The sequence below is a fragment of the Petromyzon marinus genome, chromosome 50, assembly GCF_048934315.1.
Source record: "Petromyzon marinus isolate PM22_M1 ecotype Great Lakes invasive population chromosome 50, UKy_Petmar_22M1.pri1.0, whole genome shotgun sequence".
In the NCBI taxonomy this organism is placed as follows: Eukaryota; Metazoa; Chordata; class Hyperoartia; order Petromyzontiformes; family Petromyzontidae; genus Petromyzon; species Petromyzon marinus.
This window is the reverse complement of record NC_133716.1, coordinates 3,489,949-3,515,702: the sequence shown is the minus strand read 5'-3', so window position 1 is coordinate 3,515,702 and position 25,754 is coordinate 3,489,949. Positions and strand designations below refer to the sequence as shown.

Sequence of the window (25,754 nt, the reverse complement as noted above, 5' to 3'; positions counted from 1 at the left end):
TTTGACATGCGTTTTTCTGGATTTTGTTGTTGTTATTCTGTCTCTCACTGTTCAAATAAACCTACCATTAAAATTATAGACTGATCATTTCTTTGTCAGTGGGCAAACGTACAAAATCAGCAGGGGATCAAATACGTTTTTCCCTCACTGTACTCATTACGATTGACTTATTTATCGAGGAAAGACAGGGGTTCCTGCCGCCTTAGATTTTCTTATAGTTGCCAACGTTATCACACAAACGAACGACGGAGTCGCGTTTGTTGTTCGCGTGGGGAGGACGAGACCGCAGCAACCCCCCAACCCCCAACGCGTGCCGGCACGCTCCGCGATGGGGCAACGCTCGATCCCCGTAATTTGTAGCAGACTGATGGCGATTGGTCCACTCGCTGTAGCGCCTTCTCCCGGGGAGCACAGGGCATGGCTCCTCCTCGACGCCTCCTCCCCCCCCCCCCCCCCCACACGGGAAGGGGAGTTTCGGAACATTCGTGCGGTGATTCACCAACCCTCCGCATCGCTGGATGATGGGCAGCCACGTGCAGTGTAATACCCACCACCACCACGTGTGTGTGGTGTGTATAGGGGGGGGGGGGGGGGGGGCAGTGCGTGGTGTTATGTGGCTTGTGAGTGCATTCACCGAAGTGTGAATGCATGGCTGTGTGGGTGGGTTCCAAGCAGGGCGAGGAGGAGGAGGAAGAGGAGGGAGACGTGAGGTTGTGAACCAGCAGGACGGCGTTGTAAGTTAGAGGAGGAGAGGCTGGTAGCGCGTGGGTGGGGGAGTTGAGTTTGAAGGCTGCTTGATGGTGGTGGAGGGAGGGATCTGAGGGAGAGAGATGGTGGGTGGGGGGAGCAGAAATGACCACTGCTTCGGATTAATGTTGAGTCGGAGGCGGCACCCGGCAGGAAGACATCACTCCCACACACGTGCTGGTTTACTCACCACCACCACCAGCAGCAGCAGCAGCAGCTCACCACCAGCTCACCACCAGCTCACCACCAGCTCACCTCTCCCCACAATCTGGCCGGTCGCGCCCGATCTCTTTCTGTGCCCGCGGCTGCTGCTTCCTGCTGCTTCCTGCTGCTTCCTGCTGCTTGCTGCTGCTCCCTGCTGCTCCCTGCTGCTTCCTGCTGCTTCCTGCTGCTGGCTGCTGCTCCCTGCTGCTCCCTGCTGCTTCCTGCTGCTTCCTGCTGCTGGCTGCTGCTCCCTGCTGCTCCCTGCTGCTTCCTGCTGCTCGCTGCTGCTTCCTGCTGCTTCCTGCTGCTTCCTGCTGCTCCCTGCTGCTCCCTGCTGCTCGCTGCTGCTTCCTGCTGCTTGCTGCTGCTGAGTCGCGCTCTGCAAATCGGTGACATCTCCACCCCTTTGGCAGACTACAAACAAACGCCTCCCACGTGCTGGCGGTGTCGTTGTTAAGCTCACTTTCTCTGTCCCTCTCCAACATTTATCTCGTCGTCGTTGTCGAAATTGAACATTTAACTTTGAGAATTTTTTTAAAAAAACCTCCCGAGGTTTTTAATTCTATTTTTTTCGTGTGTTGGGCCATCAATTAGCTTTTTTGTTAAACGGCGGATACAGCTCTGAATAACAATAATACTGGCAGCAGATCTCGGCTCGTACGAGAGAGAGCGAGAGAGAGAGATATATCTCTCTGTCTCTTATAGCACGCGCCAAAGACTGCACGCTGCTCAATACAAACGCGGACAGCATCACAAAGACAGCAGCAGCCTATGCGGAGGTTTCATCTTTCAGCCGCGGAGCGAGGATTAAAGCGGACAGGACATCTGATGCAGCCACTCCAGTGAGCAGCTCGAGACGCCGAGGTATCCGCATCCACGTTCCTTCCACACGTTCCACCATCGCTCGCCCGCTCGCTCGCTCTCTCCCCCTTCGTCAATGTCGTCTCACGCGATTTGAGCGGTGGCGCAGTGGTGAGCGCGCTGCGTTACGGACGCCGGCGACCCTTATGGAGTTTTAACTCCCGGCCACGGCTAGCATCAGTGGCGAGTCGTGTCTGATGCGGTTCGTTCCAGGTCGCCACTGTCGTTGAGCCTCACCGACCTGCGTGGTGAAGTATGGTCAAACGACCCCAATGGACCGAGTCACAAAGGGTTGTACTTTGCGATTTTTTTCGGTATTGTAAGATTATCTCGTTCGAGTTGGGCAATGTTCTGTAAAATCTAAAAAAAATGTATTTATAAGTCGGTTGCAATTGCGAGGGAAGCCAACGCGAGTCTCGAGACGCTCTGTGATGCACCGGCGATGTTTGGCCAATTACATTTAAAATTAACGTTAAAGACCCAGTGACATCATTATTCAGCCCTTTCTCGACCCACTGCTTGATGAACGCCTCCCCACGTCGTGTCAGTAACTGGAGTTGGTTGACCATAAATAATCCATGTATCGCCTGCAGAGAGGCAGTTAGTCGTGGGTCTCTATGCGGGTCTGTGGGTCTCTATGTGAGTCTATCGGTCTCTGTGTGAGGATGTTGGTCTCTGTGTGAGTCTGTGGGTCTCTGTGTAATTCTGTGGGGCTCTATGTCAGTCTGTGGATCTCTGTGTGGGTCTGTAGGTATCAGTGTAAGTCTATGGATGTCTGTGTGAATCTATGGGTATGTGTGCGTTTATGGGTCTCGATGTGAGTATGCAATGTGGATTCACATCTCACTGTGATTGCATCTCAAGACGCTGCACAGGAACAGTGGTCATGTTCGTTGCACGGAGAGAGAGAGAGAGGGAAATGGACGGGTAGTCACTCATAGAGTCATTCAGACATTACAGGAATTCTCCCAGACCACACAACCAATATCGTCCTCGTGTGAACGTGGCCACTGTTGACGAGCCACACGCAGTGGTGGCTACACGTAACAGATGGACGTCTTGTACTACACAATCAGTGGTGTTATTGTTAACGGTGCAAGGTCACGGAATAGCGAATGCACGGCGTAATTTAGCTGCGGATAGTTTCCGGCTTGCTGGTAGACTGGAGCGGATGGCTGGTTAACTCGTATTGGGCCACATGCCATGACGAATCCGATACTCGATGTGGTGTGCCGGGTGCGATTTTTTTGTTATTAATTGCTGCCCATGACCAGGGCCACGTGAACCGGACAGACGCTTAGCAGCCAGCTTGCAAACTGCACGATTGCAGTTATAGCCTCCGAGCGTTAATTCCTTTTATTGAACTGACAAGTTATGTGAACTTGGAAAACGAGGCGATGATGGGAGGAGGGGATACCAGAGTGGAGCAGTGCGAGCGAAGAAGCTGAGAAAGAGACCCTGTGTTGTGTGACCTGCGGTGTGGTGAGTGGGTGACTGAGTGGGTGAGTGAGTGTGTTGTGTGACCTGCGGTGTGGTGAGTGGGTGACTGAGTGGGTGAGTGAGTGTGTTGTGTGACCTGCGGTGTGGTGAGTGGGTGACTGAGTGGGTGAGTGAGTGTGTTGTGTGACCTGCGGTGTGGTGAGTGGGTGACTGAGTGGGTGAGTGAGTGTGTTGTGTGACCTGCGGTGTGGTGAGTGGGTGACTGAGTGGGTGAGTGAGTGTGTTGTGTGACCTGCGGTGTGGTGAGTGGGTGACGAAGTGGGTGAGTGAGTGTGTTGTGTGACCTGCGGTGTGGTGAGTGGGTGACTGAGTGGGTGAGTGAGTGTGTTGTGTGACCTGCGGTGTGGTGAGTGGGTGACGAAGTGGGTGAGTGAGTGTGTTGTGTGACCTGCGGTGTGGTGAGTGGGTGACTGAGTGGGTGAGTGAGTGTGTTGTGTGACCTGCGGTGTGGTGAGTGGGTGAGTGAGTGGGTTATTGTGACGTGCAGTGTGGTGAGTGTGTTATTGTGACGTGCAGTGTGGTGAGTGGGTGAGTGAGTGGGTTATTGTGACGTGCAGTGTGGTGAGTGAGTGTGTTATTGTGACGTGCAGTGGGGTGAGTGAGTGTGTTATTAGTATTTGTGACATGCAGGGTGGTGAGTCGTGGAGTGGGTGAGTGAGTGGGTGGGTGAGTGAATTTTGACCTGGAGGGTGGTGAGTGAGCGAGTGGGTGAGTGAGCGAGTGGGTGAGTGTGCTTACAACCAGCTCCGGCTTGACAGCAGAGGTCTCACTCCAAATCAGTCGGGCGGCATTATCTTTTCATCGGCTGCGCAATGCTGCGTGGAAGCTTCGGATCTTCTCATCCACAGTCATACCCTCCCTTCTCTACGCTTGTGAAACGTGGACCCCTCTCATGGAACGTCTGCGCCGGTTGGAAACATTCAGGCTGGCATGCCTCCGATCCATCCTGGGTTTATCCAGGCTGGATTGTGTTAGGAGTTCACAAATCCTTGAAAGATCTGGACACATTCCCATCAGTTAGTTCTTCCGGCAGGCAAGGCTGCGTTGGTTGTAGCCCGCATGCCCAGCTACCGCATTCCCAAGCAGCTTTTGCTTGGCTGCATAGATTGAGCTACATAAATGGGCACGACATAGGCTGGAGAAGAGATGAACTGATGCCGTATGGGGGGATGTGGAGCTGAGTGGACTTGCCAATGACTGGTACCAGCGGTGTCAGGATCTGCCTTTATGGAGGAGGCTCGTGAAGGACGCTGCTACTGGGCAATTGGAGGCAGTCGCCCTCCAGAAACAACGGAGCGCAGAGGAGCGACGCTCACAACAACGCTCGGAGCGCCGGGCGGATAAAATGCAGCAGGTTGGCACAGTAGTGGGTATAGCTGGTGCATCTTCCAGTCATCTCAGTCAGCCAACCCATGGCACCTGCAGGGTCGGTCCCGAGACCTCCTGTCAACGAGCCTTCGACGCTTCACGTAGTCTCAAAGTGCACTTGGCCTGGCACGGGCGCCGTGGTGACGTAACCATCACTTATTGACGAATGGCGGCTGCATTGGGACGAGTGAGTGAGTGAGTGAATGGGCGAGTGAGTGTTTTTTTTTTGTGTGACCTGCAGGGTGGTGGGTTGAACAAAGTGCGGTGGATGAGACGACTCATTGAGTGTCTGGTAGACTCGATGTGGGTTGGAGGAATCAACGAGCGGAGCTCACGGGGACAGCCACCGCATTGTAGCAGCGATATAAGAGCGATGAGCAAGCAACTGGGCCGCCGGCGAGCGAGGAAAGGTACTGACTCGAGCAGTAGCGAGGGAAGCAGCAGAAATGGAAAGCGCTTTCATCTTTTTAAAAAAAAATGAGAAGAAAACAACACGGACGGAACGTCCGACTTTCTGGACTTGTTCGAATTATATTCTGAGCTCCACCTTGCGACCAGCCCGAGCGGATACGGTCTGGGCCGAGCGGCCGTGAGACGCGGCTCCCGTGAGACGCGGCTCCCGTGAGACGCGGCTCCCGTGAGACGCGGCTCCCGTGAGACGCGGCTCCCGTGGGAAGCGGCTCCCGTGAGACGCGGCTCACGTGGGAAGCTGGCGGTGTAATCCGTCGACCTCCGCAAGAGCTCTGCCTGGCTCTGAGACGACCGCAGTTGCGGAACCGCCGGGCAAGCTGCACGAATCCAGCCCCCCCCCCCCGCTCCTCCATCCCCCTCCTGCTCTCCCCCCTCCTCCATCCTCCCCCCTCCTCTATCCTCCCCCCCCTCCTGTTCTCCCCCCTCCTCTATCCTCCCCCCCCCTCCTCCATCCTCCCCCCCTCCTGTTCTCCCCCCTCCTCTATCCTCCCCCACTCCTCCTGTTCTCCCCCCTCCTCTATCCTCCCCCCCCCCCTCCTCCATCCTCCCCCCCTCCTGTTCTCCCCCCTCCTCTATCCTCCCCCACTCCTCCTGTTCTCCCCCCTCCTCTATCCTCCCGCCCCTCCTCTATCCTCCCCCCCCTCCTCCATCCTCCCCCCCTCCTGTTCTCCCCCCTCCTCTATCCTCCCCCCTCCTGTTCTCCCCCCCTCCTCTATCCCCCCCCACTCCTCCTGTTCTCCCCCCTCCTCTAAGTCCCACGCCACGAAGCCTGTCCAGGTTTTGACTCAGATCGGAGGGCAGGGATGGACTTTGTGCCGAGACCTGGTGCCGCTATTGCCGTGTTGAACTGTGTCGCAGCAGTGCGCTGCTCAGCGTTGATGAAGCGAGGCTGACTGAGATCGATGGCTGTTTGTGAAGATAAGGACACCTGGTGCACGCGTGGGAAATTGGACACTGCGGTGTGCAAGTGCGGTCATGAACACTAAACCATGGAGCGTAGAACTTCGCTCCGCTACAAATATAACAGCGAAGGCAGTGGATGCGCGGGGTGTGGGTGCGTGTGTGAGTATGTGGGTGGGTGACTGGGTGTGTGGGTGCGTGTGTGAGTATGTGGGTGACTGGGTGTGTGGGTGCGTGTGTGAGTGGATAGGTGGGTGACTGGGTGAGTGCGTGTGTGAGTGGATAGGTGGGTGACTGGGTGGGTGCGTGTGTGAGTAGGTGGGTGACTGGGTGTGTGGGTGCGTGTGTGAGTAGGTGGGTGGGTGACTGGGTGGGTGGGTGCGTGTGTGAGTAGGTGGGTGGGTGACTGAGTCGGTGCGTGTGTGAGTAGGTGGGTGGATGGGTAACTGGGTGGGTGCGTGCGTGAGTGAATAGGTGAGTGACTGAGTGAGTGGCTGAGTGAATAAGCGAGTCGGTGTGTGGTGTGAGCGGGACCGGGGGTTCGTGGGCGAGTTGGTGTATCTGCAACCCGCCAACTCCCAGACGAAGCCACCCAATGGCAACCGCCGCACGTGACGGCGAATCTCCCGTCCACGTGGCTCTCCGCAGGCCGCGGGACATCGTCGCCGTGCGGGCGGTCAACTAAAGACGCGCATACCGTCAACCACCGCTGTGTGTCCCTGTCTCGTGAACCACGGGGAATCCGGACGATGGCGGAGCCGGCGCTGGTGCTCCTCGTGACACTGCTGCTGCTTCTCGCCGCTTCGCCCCGCGCCGAGACTCAAGGCGAGAGACGCAAACCGCGCGGCAGGTGAGGTTCACGCGCGCGTCCGTTCGAACGTCGTGCGGGTGCGAACTCTGGAGGAATGGGTGGGACCGAGTCTCGTTCCGCCAAACAGTGACCTGGCGCCGCGGTGGCTATGAGATGTTGACCACCTCGCCTGGTATACAGGAGGTCGTGGGTTCGATCCAGACCCTGACGCCTGCTGTATATTTGGGCTTTGCGTGTCTCTCTCTCATCAGCACGGTGGTTATGAGATGTTAACTACCTCGCCTGGTATACAGGAGGTCGTGGGTTCGATCCCGACCCTGACGCCTGTTGTATATTTGGGATTTGCGTGTCTCTCTCTCATCAGCCCGGTGGTTATGAGATGTTAACTACCTCGCCTGGTATACAGGAGGTCGTGAGTTCGATCCCGACCCTGACGCCTGCTGTATATTTGGAGTTAGCGGTGCCTCTCTCTCTCATCATCATCACGGTGGCTTTGAGATGTTAACTACCTCGCCTGGTATACAGGAGGTCGTGGGTTCGATCCCGACCCTGACGCCTGCTGAATATTTGGACTTTGCGTTTCTCTCTCCCCGTGTTCGCGAAGATTTTTCTCCGGATCCTCCGGTTTTTCTCTCCACATTTAGAATCAACAAAACGCGTTTAGGGTATTTGGCTGCGATACATTTCCACATGATAAGACATTTTGCTGGGCTATTATTTGTGGCCAGGTCGCTTCTGAAAATAGCTACGTTGTTTAGTGGGCCTTACCTGGTAGTTTAAGTGCTCATTTTAGACTGAGTCGACCTAGGAGAGGCCCAGGACCGTGTTTCAAAATAACTGGTCACTGATATTGGTAGTGGTCAGAAAGCAAACTCAGCTTGTCAAGTTTATAGCGCAGTGAGCTAAACGCGTCACCACCACTCCATCCACTTTAACTTAACAAAGATCCCCCATATAGCCTTGACAGACTGTTGAGGCGAGTGTTGTTAGCGAACAGTACGGCACGCGAGGGGGGGGGGGGGTGACCAGCACCACGCCCGGCCGCCTTTGATTATTACACAACGCACCGGGAGGGCCCAGAACCGGTTCAAAAATATTCGCCATCACCACCGCTATTGATCGTGAGCGTGAATCGGACTCGGATCGTGGCCGGGTTCGTAGCGCAGTGCAGCGCCAACCAGTGCGCCACCGCTCCCCCAGAACTTCACGCGCATAACTAAACTATAACAAGATCGTTTATAAAACTCACCCGCAGGGGACCCTATTTCTGCTATGCACATGTCACTTTATCATCTGCACAGCGATGTTACTTCGTCTTTAATATATTAACAAAATATATTTTAAAATATTGTTGCTGCTGTTCACATTGTTGGTGTTAATTTGCGCAAGCTGAGAGAGAGAGAGACAAAGAATCTCACTGCCATGCAGCGCATGTGTGCATGGGTATGTGATTAATAAAGCTGACTTGACTTGTTGACACGCACACCCGACACACCCGACAAGCGGCACTCTCGCCAACAGGTCGGCGCGTGCGGTCGACATCCCCGTGATGTTGGCTGCTGCTGCTGCTGGCGGTGGCGGTGAGGCCGTGGGCCGCTGCTCCTACACCTTCGTGGTGCCGTCCAGCGCCCCGCCGGGGCCCGTGTGCGTGCACGAGAGCGGCACCTCCTCATCATCCTCATCCTCCTCGTCGGTGAGCGCGCAGAGATTCAAATCCCAAACGGCAACGCACAGCCGCGCCTCGCGCTCCATTCGTTCGAGAAGCGATCCTCCTGCCCTGGACTCGCGCCTTCCCTCTTCCCTCCGTCTCCTCTCGTCGTCGCCGTTTCTCGTTTGTTATCGGCTGCTGGAGGAGCCTTGGCACAGCTGACGGGCGGCGCTACCGACCGCGCGAGGGGCCCGCGTGACCCGCGTGACCCGCGTGGCCCGCGTGGCCCGCGTGGCCCACGTGGCCCGCGTGGCCATGACGCGGTCGGCGTTGACCAAAGTGGCTCCGGCGGCGGGGACGAAACGACGCGATTTTTTTTCCCGCGGTGCGACTGCTTCGTTCGCGATTCCAACTCGCGCCACCCGAGACTCGTCACGCCAAGCGCGACCCCGTTTCCGCGACGGCTTGCGGACGCATCGCTAAACGTTGACAAAAAACAATCTACGCACGATTCGCTGAATTGTTGCTTTTTTGTTGCTGGCTTTAACGTCTCCCCAAAACGCCCCACGACGGTAACCCTCGACCGCCGCGTGCGCCCGGGCAGCCGCCGTCATCGCCGCCCGGGAATTGGAGCGCCGGCGGCGCCTGTCGCTCGGAGCTCGGAAATCTGCGAGACGAGCTGCGTCGCCACGGGCGGCAGATCACGGCGCTGCAGCAGCTGGTGGAGGTTGACGGCGGCCTGGTGGGCGAGGTGAAGCTGCTGCGCAAGGAGAGCCACAACACGAACGCGCGCGTCACGGCGCTCTACGCGCAGCTGCTCCACGAGATGATCCGCAAGCGCGACGGCGCCCTGGACGCCGCGCAGCTCGAGACGCGAATCCTCAACCAGACGGCCGACACCCTGCGCCTGCTCGCCAGCTACCACGAGCTGCAGCGCCGGTGCGTTGCTGGTGCTGTGCTGGTGGCGCTGCTGGTGGTGGTGGGTTTTTGGTGGTGCTGTGCTGGTGTTGTACTGCTGGCGCTCGTGCTGGTGTTGGTGGCGCTGGTGGTAGTGATAGGTTTTTGGTGGTGCTGTGCTGGTGTTGTACTGGTGGTGCTGGTAGTGGTGGTGGTGGGTTTTTGGTGGTGCTGTGCTGGTGGTGCTGTGCTGGTGGTGGTGGTGGTGAGGAGCTGCTGTAGTGACGCGCCGCGGTTGGGCTGGTGCCGAGTCCTCACCGCGCCGCGGTTACGCGTGGTGCCCTCACCACCCTCACCGCCACCACTGCTACCATCGCCACCACCGCCACCACCGCCGCAGGTTCGCCGCGCTCACCGCCGTGGTGACCAACCAGACGGCCACCATCTCCCGCCTGGAGGAGCTGTGCCGACCACGCCACACTCCTCCGTGCGTCGACGGAGGGACCCCCCTCGCTCCGCCGTGCCCCCCGGCTCATCCCGGGGGGGCATTGCCCCCCCTCCAACCCGAGGTACAAGCGCCCGAACCCCCCCCACCCCCAGTGAAGTAGCGTCGCACCCCCATCCCAATATCTCACACGAGCGGTGGCCACGAGCGGTGGCCACGAACGGTGGCCACGAATGGTGGCCACGAATGGTGGCCATGAATGGTGGCCACAAACGGTGATGATGATGGTGATGATGGTAATGATGATGCCGGTGTTTGTGATGATAGTGATGATTATGGTGATGATAGTGATGATGGTAATGATGATGCCGGTGTTTCAGATGATGGTGATGATGATGACGGTGATGCTGATGATCATGATGATGTGCGAACCGTGGCCACGGCCGTGCCCTTTAACGAGCCTCGACAACCCCCCCCCCCCTGCCACCCGCCCCGGCCGCCGCCCCCTCTCCCGGACGCCTTTCAGCCGCCGTCCTTCGCCTACAAACATTCGGCGCACAAAATCTCGACCAACGAGATCCTGGGCGAGGGGGGCGCATCGCGCCGGGCGGCCGAGAGGGGAGCCCCGCGCGTTCCCCCGGCCCAGCCGCAGCCTCGTGCCGCCGCTCCTCCCGCGCCGCCGCGTGCGGCGCCAACCCCGGGGCGAGCCGCCGCCGCCGCCGCCGCTGCCACCGCCGCTGCCATCGCCACCGCTGTGCCAGCAGCTGGCACCGGCTCCACCACCCCAAAGCCATCAGGTGACTTTTTTTTTTTATCCGCTCCCCTCGCCTTGAGCTGAACGTCGAACATCGTCGCTTTTCGCCGCCGCGTGTTAAATGTGCCAGGTTCGGGGGGGGGGGGGGTGGGGGGGGGGCGGGGACAGCACTGCGCAACGCGTGTGTGTGTGTGTGTGCATGCACGCGTGTGTGTGTGTGCATGCACGCGTGTGTGTGTGTGTGCATGCACGCGTGTGTGTGTGTGCATGCACGCGTGTGTGTGTGTGTGCATGCACGCGTGTGTGTGTGCATGCACGCGTGTGTGTGTGCACGCGTGTGTGTGTGCATGCACGGGTGTGTGTGTGCATGCACACGTGTGTGTGCATGCACGCGTGTGTGTGCATGCATGCGTGTGTGTGTGTGCATGCACGCGTGTGTGTGTGCATGCACGCGTGTGTGTGTGCACGCGTGTGTGTGTGTGAATGCACGCGTGTGTGTGTGCATGCACGCGTGTGTGTGTGCATGCACACGTGTGTGTGCATGCACGCGTGTGTGTGCATGCACGCGTGTGTGTGTGTGCATGCACGCGTGTGTGTGTGCGTGCACGCGTGTGTGTGTGCGTGCACGTGTGTGTGTGTGCATGCACGCGTGTGTGGGTGTGCATGCACGCGTGTGTGTGTGTGCATGCACGCGTGTGTGTGCATGCACGCGTGTGTGTGCACGCGTGTGTGTGTGCATGCACGCGTGTGTGTGTGTGCATGCACGCGTGTGTGTGTGCGTGCACGCGTGTGTGTGTGTGCACGCGTGTGTGTGTGCATGCCTGCGTGTGTGTGTGTGCGCACGCGTGTGTGTGTGTGCACGCGTGTGTTGAACTTCTTTCGCACCGCACGTAGCCAATCGCGCTCATCGCAGGCGCCGTTTCAATACCCCGGCGTGATGTTAAGACGGTGCCCAGGGTGCCGACTGACCGTCACCCCGCCAACCCACCGCGGCAGCCCCCAACACAAATAGAGCCCCGAGCGCGTCTTGCGGGGCACGTGGGCACACCGGCACCGCTGAACCTGCGGGGAAGGGCGGCTTTCCCGATCCACAACGCCGCCTACATCCATCCCTCGCCAGGCTCTCTCGGCCCCCTCGCTCGCTCGCTCGCTCTTCCCGTGGCTTCTCACGCTTGCGTTGTTGGCACGGCCAACGCATGGAAGGAGGAGGGAGGAACACGAGGAGGAGGAGGATGATGATGAGGATGACGAGGAGACATCTGCTTCATCGCAAAATCCATCCCAGGCACTCGCTCCCGTCCCGAGGGGGCAAGCAGCGGAGGCAGATTTTGATGGAAAACATCGCTCCCCCCCACCCCATCCCGGCGTGATCAGGGCCCCTGCCAACTCCTCTGTCTGCAGCCCGTGCATTCTGCGTCTCTCCCGCAATGTGGGGATGCTGCCGTGACGTAGCCGTTGCCACACCGGAATCGCCATCCAGAGGTGACTGCTTTGAATTCCATCTTCCGGTGCAGCAGTTGAAACGAGGCGACCAAGTTACCGAACCGACCCCCGCCTGGGGTCACGACACAGTTAGTCGACGGTGGGCATGTCGCGCGTGGTAGGGTAAAGTGTGGGTAACTACCACCGCCTCCTCCTCGCCGTCCGGCCAGTGAATCAGAATCTTTGCTTAGACGGGAGGAGTCCGACGAGCGATTAACCTCTTTTTCACGGACGTCCACCAGGGGGGCGGGTTAGAGAGATGCTGAGCGAGATGCTGGCCGAGAATTACGCAAAGGAGTGGAAGAGTAGGCCAACGACACCCCCTAGAGGGGCTCTCTTGGGCTCACTCGAATGGATGCCCTTCCGAAAGCCTTGACGCGAGTGAGCGACCATGGTAGAGCAGTGGTCAGCGCGCTGCCCTGCGAACTCGGCCACCTGAGTTCGATTCCGAACCACGGCGAACATCGTCGGCGAGTGACATCGCAAAGCGGTCCCCGCCTTCACCCACCCCCCGAACTGACCAACGTGGTGAGGTATGGTGAGGACAACCTCCCACGACCGCCACGGAGAGTGATGGAGGCGGGGGGTAGGGGATGGAGGCCCTGGTCCTAGCGGTGGATCCACAAAAGTGCCCCGCGTGTCACGATCCCCGTGTTCTGCCGCTGGACGTCCCCTGGGGGCGCTGAGCTCTCTGGGGCGTGCATCCGTCGCGCGGCCGAGGCGTCGTCGGCCCGTCGCTAGCGTGGCTCCCCCCCCCCCCCGTCCTGCACAAAGGGGTCTCGCTCCCTCCGTCCCTTCGTGCGCGATGCGTCAAACGATGGGGCAAACAGACGGTGTCCATTAGCGTGACGGCACAAACGCCTGCTCGCTGCGCGCGTTACGATGTTTTGTTAAATACAGCCGTGGCCACACACACACTCTATAAAGACAACGATCCCCCGTATAGCCTTAACAGACTGTAGGGGCAAGTGCTGTTAGCGAGCACCTATGAAGGCCGGCAGGGCACACGAGAGGGGTGGGCGGCCAAAACCAAGCCCGGCCGCCTTTGTCTCCCCAGTGGCGATGTTTACACATCGCACCAGGTACACATTTGAGGCTGAGTCGATCTAGGAGAGGTCCAGGACCGGTTCAGATAATCGCCACTGATGTTGGCCATGTTCGGGAATCGAACCCGGGTCACCAGGTTCGTAGCGCAGCGCCCTAACCGCTACCCCCCCCCCCCCACACACACCCACACACACCCACACACACCCACACCCACACATACCCACACACACACCCACACACACACCCACACACACCCACACACACACACCAGACGCGGCGCGAGCAGCGAGGGAATTAGCTTCGCGCGTGCGGAGGAGCAACTCCCCCCCCCACCCCCCCGCGTCAAGGCGCAGAGTTGCCTCGCCCGGCGCGGCTCCACGAACGCGCTCCCACAGAGCGCGCTGGCGGGGTCCGGCAGCGCGCGGAGCACGCGGTGCCAGAGGGCTGACGGTTCGACTCCGTCTCAATGGCGAGGCAGCTGAAAGAGTGGAGCAAGTTTCTGAAATCCTCCACCACCACCACCACCCCCACGACTGACTCTGTCCACCCCAGCAGTGTAAATGGGTACACAGCAAGTTAGTCGATCGCGTATGGTGTGGTAAAGTGTGGGTACTTCTACCCCTTCCATGCCATCTGGCCAGTCTATGTGTGTCTGTAGGTCCCTGTGTGAGTCTGTGGGTCTCTGTGTGAGTCTATGGGTCTCTGTGTGAGTCTATGGGTCTCTCTGTGAGTCAAAGGGTCTCTGTGTGAGTCTATGGGTCTCCGTGTGAGTCTATGGGTCTCTCTGTGAGTCAAAGGGTCTCTGTGTGAGTCTATGGGTCTCTGTGTGAGTCTGTGGGTCTCTATATGAGTCTATGAGTCTCTATGTGAGTCTATGGATATCTGTGTGAGTCTATGAGTTTCTGTGTGAGTTTAGGGCTCTAAAGGAGGGGTAAGGAGTGTGTAACCCCGCCCCCCCCCCCCCACGTCTTCCAATATGTTTGGCCAGCGTACAGAAAAGTAGGCTAAGCACATGCTCCTCAGTAGGGCTCCCCTCTCTCCCACTCTCTCTACAGCTCTTCCTGGCAGTCCCTTCCACCAGCGATGTGGCGCGAGCGATTGAGCAATGGCCGTCATCTGAAACGCTGGCCACAGGCATTTTGCACCAACGGCTGCGTCATACACGTGTTTGTATTCGTGCTGTTAATATAAACAACAACAACAACACCCGCCATTCGCCACTAAGTGGCGGTGACGCCACCACGGCGCGCCTGTGCCAGGCCAGGTGCACTTTGAGGCCACGTGGTTGTTAGCGTCACACCTCGCGCACCTGCAGCCTCGGATGCGTGCGCGTTCTTTGCCTGACGCGGTAAAATAGAGAGCGGAGAAGTTTCCTGAACACCAGGCGCATTCATCACCGGCACGCATGCAGCCCCGCGCACGTGGCTCGGGGAGAGTCGGGGGGTGGGGGCAAGAGGAAGGGGGGTTGGTGGTGGTAGTGGTGGTGGTGGCGGTGGTGGCGGTGGTGGTGGTGGTGGGAGGCTGCGTGGTGGTGGTGGCGGTGGTGGGAGGCTGCGTGGTGATCGTGGTGGCGGTGGTGGTGGTGGGAGGCTGCGTGGTGGTCGTGGTGGCGGTGGTGGCGGTGGGAGGCTGCGTGGTGGGAGGCTGCGTGGTGGTGGTGGCTGTGGTGGTGGTGGTGGGAGGCTGCGTGGTGGTGGGAGGCTACGTGGTGGTGGTGGCTGTGGTGGTGGTGGCTGTGGTGGTGGTGGTGGGAGGCTGCGTGGTGGTGGTGGGAGGCTGCGTGGTGGTCGTGGTAGTGGCGGTGGTGGTGGGAGGCTGCGTGGTGGTGGTGGCTGTGGTAGTGGTGGTGGGAGGCTGCGTGGTGGTGGTGGCTGTGGTGGTGGTGGGAGGCTGCGTGGCTTGGCTGCCCCCCCCCTACTCGGCGTGAGCTCATAGCCCTTGCACGCGCAGCACAGCCCCCTACCTCCCCCCCAAACCTCCCCACAGCCCCCCCCGCCCCCCAGCTCTCGGATTGGCCCCAAGTCTCAAGCGAGTTGTATATTTAAAAGAAAATACCAACTCTTTAAGAAATGTGTTTTTTTTGTTATTGTACCAGATAAGGCCCCCTTGAGCTGCGTGGCCCTCTCTTGAGAAGCGATCTGGGCGATCACAAGTGGTCGCTTTTCGCGTGGCCGTGTCCAGCAGCGCGCACACGCGCAAAGGCCCGAACGCAAAGCGGCCAGCAACAAACGGCAACCAACGAAGGTGTTAATAGAAAATAGAACATAAACGCGTTAGCTGGGATTGAGCGAGGTTGCGTTGGTAACTTGGGGGTGGGGAGAAAGAGACCACGATGATGATGCCGGGAGAGAGGATTCCAGAGATGAGTCGTCCGCGGGAAGAAACAGAGGGAGACTGTTGTTGTGACGTGCAGCGTGGTGAGTGGGTGAGTGAGTGTATTACTGTGACGTGCAGTGTGGTGAGTGGGTGAGTGAGTGTGTTACTGTGACGTGTGGTGTGGTGAGTGGGTGAGTGAGTTTTTATTGTGACGTGCAGTGTGGTGAGTGAGTGAGTGTGTTATTGTGACGTGCAGTGTGGTGAGTGGGTGAGTGAGTGTGTTACTGTGACGTGCAGTGTGGTGAGTGGGTGAGTGAGTGTGTTATTGTGACGTGCAGTGTGGTGAGTGGGTGAGTGAGTGTGTTACTGAGACGTGTGGTGTGGTGAGTGGGTGAGTGAGTGTGTTATTGTGACGAGCGGTGTGGTGAATGGGTGAGTGAGTGTGTTATTGTGACGTGCAGTGTGGTGAGTGGGTGAGTGTGTTACTGTGACGTGCGGTGCGGTGAGTGGGTGAGTGTGTTATTGTGACGTGTGGTGTGGTGAGTGGGTGAGTGAGTGTGTTGTTGTGACGAGCAGTGTGGTGAGTGGGTGAGTGAGTGTGTTATTGTGACGTGCAGTGTGGTGAGTGGGTGAGTGTGTTACTGTGACGTGCGGTGCGGTGAGTGGGTGAGTGAGTGTGTTATTGTGACGAGCAGTGTGGTGAGTGGGTGAGTGAGTGTTTTATTGTGACGTGCAGTGTGGTGAGTGGGTGAGTGAGTGTTTTATTGTGACGTGCAGTGTGGTGAGTGGGTGAGTGAGTGTGTTATTGCGACGTGCAGTGTGGTGAGTGGGTGAGTGAGTGTGTTATGTGACGTGCGGTGTGGTGAGTGGGTGAGTGAGTGTTTTATTGTGACGAGCAGTGTGGTGAGTGGGTGAGTGAGTGTGTTATTGTGACGTGCAGTGTGGTGAAGGGGTGAGTGTGTTACTGTGACGTGCGGTGCGGTGAGTGGGTGAGTGTGTTATTGTGACGTGTGGTGTGGTGAGTGGGTGAGTGTTTTATTGTGACGTGCAGTGTGGTGAGTGGGTGAGTGAGTGTGTTATTGTGACGTGCAGTGTGGTGAGTGGGTGAGTGTGTTACTGTGACGTGCGGTGCGGTGAGTGGGTGAGTGAGTGTGTTATTGTGACGAGCAGTGTGGTGAGTGGGTGAGTGAGTGTTTTATTGTGACGTGCAGTGTGGTGAGTGGGTGAGTGAGTGTTTTATTGTGACGTGCAGTGTGGTGAGTGGGTGAGTGAGTGTGTTATTGCGACGTGCAGTGTGGTGAGTGGGTGAGTGAGTGTGTTATGTGACGTGCGGTGTGGTAAGTGGGTGAGTGAGTGTTTTATTGTGACGAGCAGTGTGGTGAGTGGGTGAGTGAGTGTGTTATTGTGACGTGCAGTGTGGTGAGTGGGTGAGTGTGTTACTGTGACGTGCGGTGCGGTGAGTGGGTGAGTGTGTTATTGTGACGTGTGGTGTGGTGAGTGGGTGAGTGTTTTATTGTGACGTGCAGTGTGGTGAGTGGGTGAGTGAGTGTGTTATTGTGACGTGCAGTGTGGTGAGTGGGTGAGTGAGTGTGTTATTGTGACGTGCAGTGTGGTGAGTGAGTGTGTTATTGTGACGTGTGGTGTGGTGAGTGGGTGAGTGTTTTATTGTGACGTGCAGTGTGGTGAGTGGGTGAGTGAGTGTGTTACGTGACGTGCGGTGTGGTGAGTAGGTGAGTGAGTGTGTTATTGTGACGTGCAGTGTGGTGAGTGGGTGAGTGAGTGTGTTATTGTGACGTGTGGTGTGGTGAGTGGGTGAGTGTTTTATTGTGACGTGCAGTGTGGTGAGTGGGTGAGTGAGTGTTATTGTGACGTGCAGTGTGGTGAGTGGGTGAGTGTGTTATTGTGACGAGCGGTGTGGTGAGTGGGTGAGTGAGTTTGTTATTGTGACGTGCAGTGTGGTGAGTGGGTGAGTGAGTGTGTTATTGTGACGTGCAGTGTGGTGAGTGGGTGAGTGAGTGTGTTATTGTGACGAGCGGTGTGGTGAGTGGGTGAGTGAGTTTGTTATTGTGACGTGCAGTGTGGTGAGTGGGTGAGTGAGTGTTTTATTGTGACGTGCAGTGTGGTGAGTGGGTGAGTGAGTGTGTTATTGTGACGTGCAGTGTGGTGAGTGGGTGAGTGAGTGTGTTATTGTGACGAGCGGTGTGGTGAGTGGGTGAGTGAGTTTGTTATTGTGACGTGCAGTGTGGTGAGTGGGTGAGTGAGTGTGTTGTTGTGACGCGCAGTGTGGTGAGTGGGTGAGTGAGTGTGTTACTATGACGTATGGTGTGGTGAGTGGGTGAGTGAGTGTGTTATTTTGACGTGCAGTGTGGTGAGTGGGTGAGTGAGTGTTTTATTGTGACGTGCAGTGTGGTGAGTGGGTGAGTGTGTTACTGTGACGTGTGGTGAGTGAGTGTGTTATTGTGACCTGTGGTGAGTGGGTTAGTGAGTGTGTTATTGTGACGTGCAGTGTGGTGAGTGGGTGAGTGAGTGTGTTATTGCGACGTGCAGTGTGGTGAGTGAGTGAGTGTGTTATGTGACGTGCGGTGTGGTGAGTGGGTGAGTGAGTGTGTTATTGTGACGTGCAGTGTGGTGAGTGGGTGAGTGTGTTACTGTGACGTGCGGTGCGGTGAGTGGGTGAGTGTGTTATTGTGACGTGTGGTGTGGTGAGTGGGTGAGTGTTTTATTGTGACGTGCAGTGTGGTGAGTGGGTGAGTGAGTGTGTTATTGTGACGTGCAGTGTGGTGAGTGGGTGAGTGAGTGTGTTATTGTGACGTGCAGTGTGGTGAGTGAGTGTGTTATTGTGACGTGTGGTGTGGTGAGTGGGTGAGTGTTTTATTGTGACGTGCAGTGTGGTGAGTTGGTGAGTGAGTGTGTTACGTGACGTGCGGTGTGGTGAGTGGGTGAGTGTGTTATTGTGACGTGCAGTGTGGTGAGTGGGTGAGTGAGTGTGTTATTGTGACGTGTGGTGAGTGGGTGAGTGTTTTATTGTGACGTGCAGTGTGGTGAGTGGGTGAGTGAGTGTTATTGTGACGTGCAGTGTGGCGAGTGGGTGAGTGTGTTATTGTGACGAGCGGTGTGGTGAGTGGGTGAGTGAGTTTGTTATTGTGACGTGCAGTGTGGTGAGTGGGTGAGTGAGTGTGTTATTGTGACGTGCAGTGTGGTGAGTGGGTGAGTGAGTGTGTTATTGTGACGAGCGGTGTGGTGAGTGGGTGAGTGAGTTTGTTATTGTGACGTGCCGTGTGGTGAGTGGGTGAGTGAGTGTTTTATTGTGACGTGCAGTGTGGTGAGTGGGTGAGTGAGTGTGTTATTGTGACGTGCAGTGTGGTGAGTGGGTGAGTGAGTGTGTTATTGTGACGAGCGGTGTGGTGAGTGGGTGAGTGAGTTTGTTAATGTGACGTGCAGTGTGGTGAGTGGGTGAGTGAGTGTGTTGTTGTGACGCGCAGTGTGGTGAGTGGGTGAGTGAGTGTGTTACTATGACGTATGGTGTGGTGAGTGGGTGAGTGAGTGTGTTATTTTGACGTGCAGTGTGGTGAGTGGGTGAGTGAGTGTTTTATTGTGACGTGCAGTGTGGTGAGTGGGTGAGTGTGTTACTGTGACGTGTGGTGAGTGAGTGTGTTATTGTGACCTGTGGTGAGTGGGTGAGTGAGTGTGTTATTGTGACGTGTGGTGTGGTGAGTGGGTGAGTGAGTGTGTTATTGTGACGAGCGGTGTGGTGAGTGGGTGAGTGAGTATGTTATTGTGAGGTGCAGTGTGGTGAGTGGGTGTGTTATTGTGGCGGATGAGATTTAAATAGCCTGGTAGGGCGACTCCTCCACACGGGTAGAGGACTCAACGAGTGAAGCCCAAAGAACCACCACCCCTCCCCCCATGGTAGCAGCGATAGAATAGCTACGAGGAGGCGACGGACTGCCAGCGAGATCAAAAGAGGCCGTGACGACTATCATGACGGTGCTGAGTCGACCCTAGCCAGGATGTGAACGCCACGCGTGGTGCGCGATCCCGAGCGCCGCTACTTAAGCGAGTCGAGCGGGGGAGGCTGGCCGCACGTGGGGGACTTCAAACGCAGGGGGACATCCAATGACGCCATCGGCTCCGCTGAGCCCAAGTCGAACGCCGGATACGCGCGGGGGGATAGGGGTGGGTGGTAGGGGGGTGTTATGGGTGGGTGGTAGGGTGGGTGGTAGGGGTGGGTGGTAGTGGGGTGTTATGGGTGGGTGGTAGGGTGGGTGGTAGGGGTGGGTGGTAGTGGGGTGTTATGGGTGGGTGGTAGGGGGGGTGGTAGGGTGGGTGGTAGGGGTGGGTGGTAGGGGGGGTGGTAGGGGGGATGGTAGGGAGGGTGGTAGGAGGGGTGTTAGGGGTGGGTGCTAGGGGGGGGTGGTAGGGGGGGGTGGTAGGGGGGGGTGGTAGGGGGGGGTGTTAGGGGTGGGTGGTAGAGGCGGGTAGGAGGGGTGGGTGGTAGGGGGGGGTGTTAGGGGTGGGTGTTAGGGGTGGGTGAACTTGACCAGAAATGTTCTTCCATGGGGGCGATGCAGACAAAAACAGCGAGCCGCCCGCTCCGTGCATGGTCCCCTGGCGCTCCCACGTACCGAGTCGGACGGCCCAGGGACGTCAAATTCAAACCTTCCCCCACCCCCATCTCCCACGCTGCCGCTCCCACACGCAGCTCCACCGAGCAAGTGGGTCCGTTGCAAATCGATCGTAACATCTGTATTTAATTGATACTTAGCGGAGATATTACGTTGAAGGTTTGTTTGTTTTATGCTTAAGGACGGGTCCTTAGACTTACAGAGAAACGTACAGACGAACAGAGACCCCCATAGAGACTCACGTTAAGATACACTCACAGAGACCTGTATAGTCTGTTAGAGACTCACATAGACGCACAGAAATCTATATGGAGTAACGCAAACTTGCATGCATTCTCTCTCCACATCTGGTTGGGGTGATGTTTCATTGCCAGTGATGTTTGAGAACCAGCGGTGGGAGTTCCACATTCCCATGGCCTGGTCGAGTCTATCCGTGGAGCAGCCACCGCTGTTTACTTCCGACAAAGTGGACTTGGGGCCGAGTGAAGTCAAATCGAGGGCCACAACCGGAGCCCACATCCCAACCCCCCCCCAAAAATGACAAAAAATCCGAAAAACAAAAAAACCCCAAAAACCACTAAAAACCGAAAAAATCCAAACTCCCCCCCTCCCAAAAAAAACTCTTAAAAAACACAACTCGCGCGCCAATAAAGCTGTGGCCGCGCAGGGGAAGAAATTATACTCCGACAGACGACGTTTCGGGCAATGTTCCTTCTTCATGGCGGAGCTGATGGAGGCGGTCGAGGTGGGGGGGCAGTGGACCAGCCGATGATGGGAGTACAATGGAGGGTTGTTGTCCGACAGCCCATAGCACACAGGCAGGCGGGGAACTGTTCGGGAAGAGCTGTTGGGCATCGGGCGATCGCCCGTCGGTCCGAACGCGAAAACTAAACGAAGCCTTCGATACATGCGACAGGAACGTCGTGAAATCGGGGTCGGAGGAGACGTTAACACCGCTGAGCCGTGCGGCCTTGTGGAGCGGTGGCGCAGCGGTTAGCGCTACTCCACGCTACGAACCCGGATTCGGTTTCCGCTCACGGCCAACGCCGGTGACGATTATCTGAACCGGTCCTGAGCCTCCCCTAGGTCGACTCAGCCTCAAATGATTACCTGGTGCGGTGTGTAAACATCGCCACTAGGGAGACAAAGACGGTCGGGCGTAGTGCTGGCCACCCACCACCTTGTGTGTGCGTGCCAGCCTTTATAGGTGCTCGCTAACAGCACTTGCCCCAACAGGCTGTTCAAGGCTATACGGGTGGGAGGGGGGGCGTCTTTATCATTGTGAGGGGGGTGGAGTTGTCGAGGGTGTTTTTAGCAGCATGACACTGCTGGAAGCTGGGCCCCCCCCCCAGCCGGCTGGAGCACATGGAAGTGATTTACACGGGGGGGGGGGGGGGAGGCAATCAGCGGCGAGCAAACATCGCGGGCTGCGGGGAGGAAGAGAAAGCTTAGCTGCAGGGACGCGTGTCACACCCGGCACGCACAGAGACTCGCGCGGAGACTCACACAGAGACACCCATAGACTCACACAGAGACACACATAGACTTACACAGAGACACCAATAAACTCACACACCAATAGACTCACACATCCATAAACTCACACAGAGAGACCCATAGACTCACACACCCATAGACTCACACACCCATAGACTCACACAGATATACAAATAGACTCACACAGAGACACACATAGACTTACACAGAAACACCAATAAACTCACACACCAATAGACTCACACAGAGATACCCATAGACTCACACACCCATTGACTCATACAGAGACACCCATAGACTCACACACCCATAGACCCACACAGAGATACCAAAAAGACTCACACACCCATTGACTCACACAGAGACACCAAAAGACTCACACAGAGACACCCATAGACTCACACAGAGACACGGTTACTCAAACAGAGAGCCAAAGACTCACCTAGACTCAGACTCAGCCATAAATCTTCTTCACATATAAGTATGCCCTCGACATCCCATCAGCAGCACGTGCTTCCTCTCCAAGTTCACGATTTCAGCCAAGCAAACTCTGGACTGGGTTCGACATTCAGAGTCTTATCAGCAGTCAGGCTGACTTGAACAAACGCTGGCGAACTTCCGATCTTACAATATCGGGCCTAGTAAAGAGATGGCCCTGCTTGTTTATTTATATTGTCTGCTTATTTATGTGCGATCATACTGAGTGGTGCACTTAAGACCCTATGTTTATTCACACGCTATTGCAATGGGCGTGCGCGTGTCTGTATGTATGTGTGTGCATGTGTAAGCCTGTTCCTCTATGCGTGCTTGTATGTGCACAGCAGGGGACACAGCTGGTGGTGCATCTGTCGGTCATCTCAGTCAGTCAAACCACGGCACCTGGGTCTGTCCCGTGACCTCCTGCACCTAGGCTAGCAGTCAAACCACGGCACCTGGGTCTGTCCCGTGACCTCCTGCACCTAGCCTGGCATAACAGTCAACCCACGGCACCTGGGTCCGTCCCGTGACCTCCTGCACCTAGCCTGGCACAGCAGTCAAACCACGGCACCTGGGTCTGTCCCGTGACCTCCTGCACCTAGCCTGGCATAGCAGTCAACCCACGGCACCTGGGTCTGTCCCGTGACCTCCTGCACCTAGCCTGGCATAGCAGTCAACCCACGGCACTTGGGTCTGTCCCGTGACCTCCTGCACCTAGCCTGGCATAGCAGTCAACCCACGGCACCTGGGTCTGTCCCGTGACCTCCTGCACCTAGCCTGGCATAGCAGTCAACCCACGGCACCTGGGTCTGTCCCGTGACCTCCTGCACCTAGCCTGGCATAGCAGTCAACCCACGGCACCTGGGTCTGTCCCGTGACCTCTTGCACCTAGCCTAGCAGTCAAACCACGGCACCTGGGTCTGTCCCATGACCTCCTGTACCTAGCCTGGCATAGCAGTAACCCACGGCACCTGGGTCTGTCCCGTGACCTCCTGCACCTAGACTGGCATAGCAGTCAACCCACGGCACCTGGGTCTGTCCCGTGACCTCCTGCACCTAGGCTAGCAGTCAACCCACGCCACCTGGGTCTGTCCCGTGACCTCCTGCACCTAGCCTGGCACAGCAGTCAATCCACGGCACCTGGGTCTGTCCCGTGACCTCCCGCACCTAGCCTGGCACAGCAGTCAATCCGGGCAACCTTGCGTGTGTCCCGTGCCCTCCTGTATGCGCGTGCCCGTATAGGCCCGTGGCGGGACTGCCTGCACGCCCTGGAGGAGGGCCAGCAGGCGAGCGGGATGTATCTCCTGCGTCCGCGCGGCGCCACGCGCCTGGCGCAGGCGTGGTGCGACCAGCAGCAGGACCCCGGTGGCTGGACCGTCATCCAGCGGCGCCACGATGGCTCCGTAAACTTCTTCCGCAACTGGGACGCGTACAAGGTGACCGACCGCCTTTTGGTGGCTTTCCAATTGAATGGTGATGATTATTAAGCTGGTGATTGTGATGATGACGGTGAAGTTAATTTGTAAAGCTACGTCGCACAGTTTTCGCTCACTCTCTGGGGGGGGAGGGGGGGAGAGAGGGCTACTCAGAGGCGCCAGGAAGAACCGCAGACGAGTGGGAAGGCAGCAGCCACGCGATCAGCCGGCGCCAAAAATGTCCCGAATCTGCCGTCTTCTATATACGAGGATGTTATCAGCCAATTAATGAGTGTGTACATATGCGAGGAAACCGGAGCACCCAAAGAACACGCACGCGTGCGAGGGGGGAACACTCTATCCTATGCGAAGTCCACGTGGGACAGCCAGAGCAAGGCTCCTCCTCAACACCCACCCACGGGTAGAAGCGAGTTTCACACAACATCTGTGCGCGGTGATCCATCAACTCACAGTCCTAGATCACAGGCAGCCAGGTGCAGCAGCAGCAGCATCACGGCCACCACCGCCACCACCGAGGAGTTGGCAACACTGCCGCGTACCTCTCTCCGTCTGCCTCTCTGTGTGCGCGCGGTGAAACACCAACACTCGCATCTGCTACCTCCACTATTCTAGATCACAGGCAGCCACGTGCAGCAGCAGTAGCAGTATCACCACCGCCACCGATGAGTTGACAACACTGCAGTCTACCTCCCTCCGTGTCGCGCGTGCGTGCGCGCGCACAGCAAGGGTTCGGCAACATTGACGGCGAGCACTGGCTGGGGCTGGACAGCGTTCACGCGCTCACCAGCGCCGGCGACTACAAGCTGCTCGTGGTGCTGGAGGATTGGCAGGGCCGTCGAGTGTTCGCCGAGTACGGCAGCGTGCGCGTCGCGGGCGAGGCCGAGGGGTACCGCCTGCGTCTCGGGCACTTCCGCGGCACGGCGGGCGACTCGCTGGGCTGGCACAACGGGCGTCAGTTCACCACGCTCGACCGGGATCGCGACAACTTCTCCGGTGAGAGAGAGAGCGCGCGCAGAGGAGTAGGAGGAGGAGGAGCAGGAGGATGAGGAGGAGCAGGAGGAGGAGTTGTCGGAGATGAGAGATCGGCGCGGTTCTCTGGTCACCCACGCTGCCCCCTTCGTGCGTGTCATGCCGGCCTTCGCAGGTGGTGCCGCTGCTCGCTACTAACAGCACTTGCCCCAACAGTCTAAAGGCGATACTGGGAAGGGGTGTGTCTTTACGCGCGCGTACGCACGCTTGGGGGAGGCCTTCATCCAGCAGCGGATTGATCAAGGCTGTTGGTGACGTCGCACCTGACCCCGTGCCGCCCGTGTCTCCCCCACACCCCAACGTGCCCCCCCCACCTACCGCCCTCCACCACCCGCCGCCGCTGCCCCTAGGGAACTGCGCCCACTTCCAGAAGGGCGGCTGGTGGTACAACGCCTGCTCGCACTCCAACCTGAACGGCGTGTGGTACCGGGGCGGGAACTACCGCAGCAAGTACCAGGACGGCGTCTACTGGGCAGAGTTCCACGGGACGTCCTACTCGCTCCGCAAGGTCACCATGATGATCCGCCCCAACCCCTCCATGTTCCACTGAGGCCGAAGCGCAGCTCCCCTCCTCCCCCCGTGGCCTCTCACCCCCCTCCCTCTCCTCTCACCTCCCTCAAGGCCCCTCTCTACTCACCTCTCTCACCCTGGCACTTGCTTCAGCTGCTCACCGTCTCTCTCGTCCGATCACCTCCCTCTCTTTCGCTCACCTCTACTCCTGCCCCCTCTCTCTCAACCCCTCGTCGGCGCAGACGTCGAGTCGTGCGCAGGCGCTGCAACTGCACCGGGGCCCCACGGGCCGGAGGGAGTGGGTGGGGGTGGGGGGGGCACGGGCCGCTACGAGGCGAGGGTCCCATTCCATTCCTGTGGACTTCTTCTTAGGCGCCTCCTAACAGTTGCACGCAAGCTCAAGTCCGCTCGGTGGAAGGGACGATGCGATTGAAGGCCCCCCCCCCACTCCCCTCCCACGTTCACTGTTGACGCTCATCGCTCAATGTCGCTGGGGGGGGGGGGGGGCGGGTGTGGGGGGGGGTCGCAATGCGGTGGCGCTGCGTTGTGGGGCACCCGGCGGAGTGACCCGCGCTGCGTTGTGGCTGCCTCTCTGTCGGTCGCACCCCCCGCCCCCAACGCCGTCCCCACCCCGTACGTTCATCGTGAGCGTAAAGAGCTGCAGAGCTGTGCGAGTGTGGCTGAGAGGGTGGGGGAGAGGAGGGGTGGGGGAGAGGGTGGGGGAGAGGG

At 58.0% G+C, this 25,754-nt stretch overlaps 1 protein-coding gene across 1 annotated transcript; it reads left to right on the top strand.

Moving 5' to 3' along the window:
* Positions 1 to 927: 927 nt before the first annotated feature.
* LOC116953165 (angiopoietin-related protein 2-like) lies at positions 928 to 25,754 on the top strand. Its single transcript, XM_076074759.1, has 10 exons — positions 928 to 1,022; positions 1,657 to 1,815; positions 6,700 to 6,901; positions 8,384 to 8,555; positions 9,115 to 9,449; positions 9,808 to 9,976; positions 10,379 to 10,649; positions 23,293 to 23,486; positions 24,209 to 24,479; positions 24,866 to 25,754. Exons 3-10 carry the CDS (start codon positions 6,801 to 6,803, stop codon positions 25,063 to 25,065), a joined length of 1,713 nt encoding a protein of 570 aa, XP_075930874.1. The 5' UTR covers positions 928 to 1,022; positions 1,657 to 1,815; positions 6,700 to 6,800; the 3' UTR covers positions 25,066 to 25,754.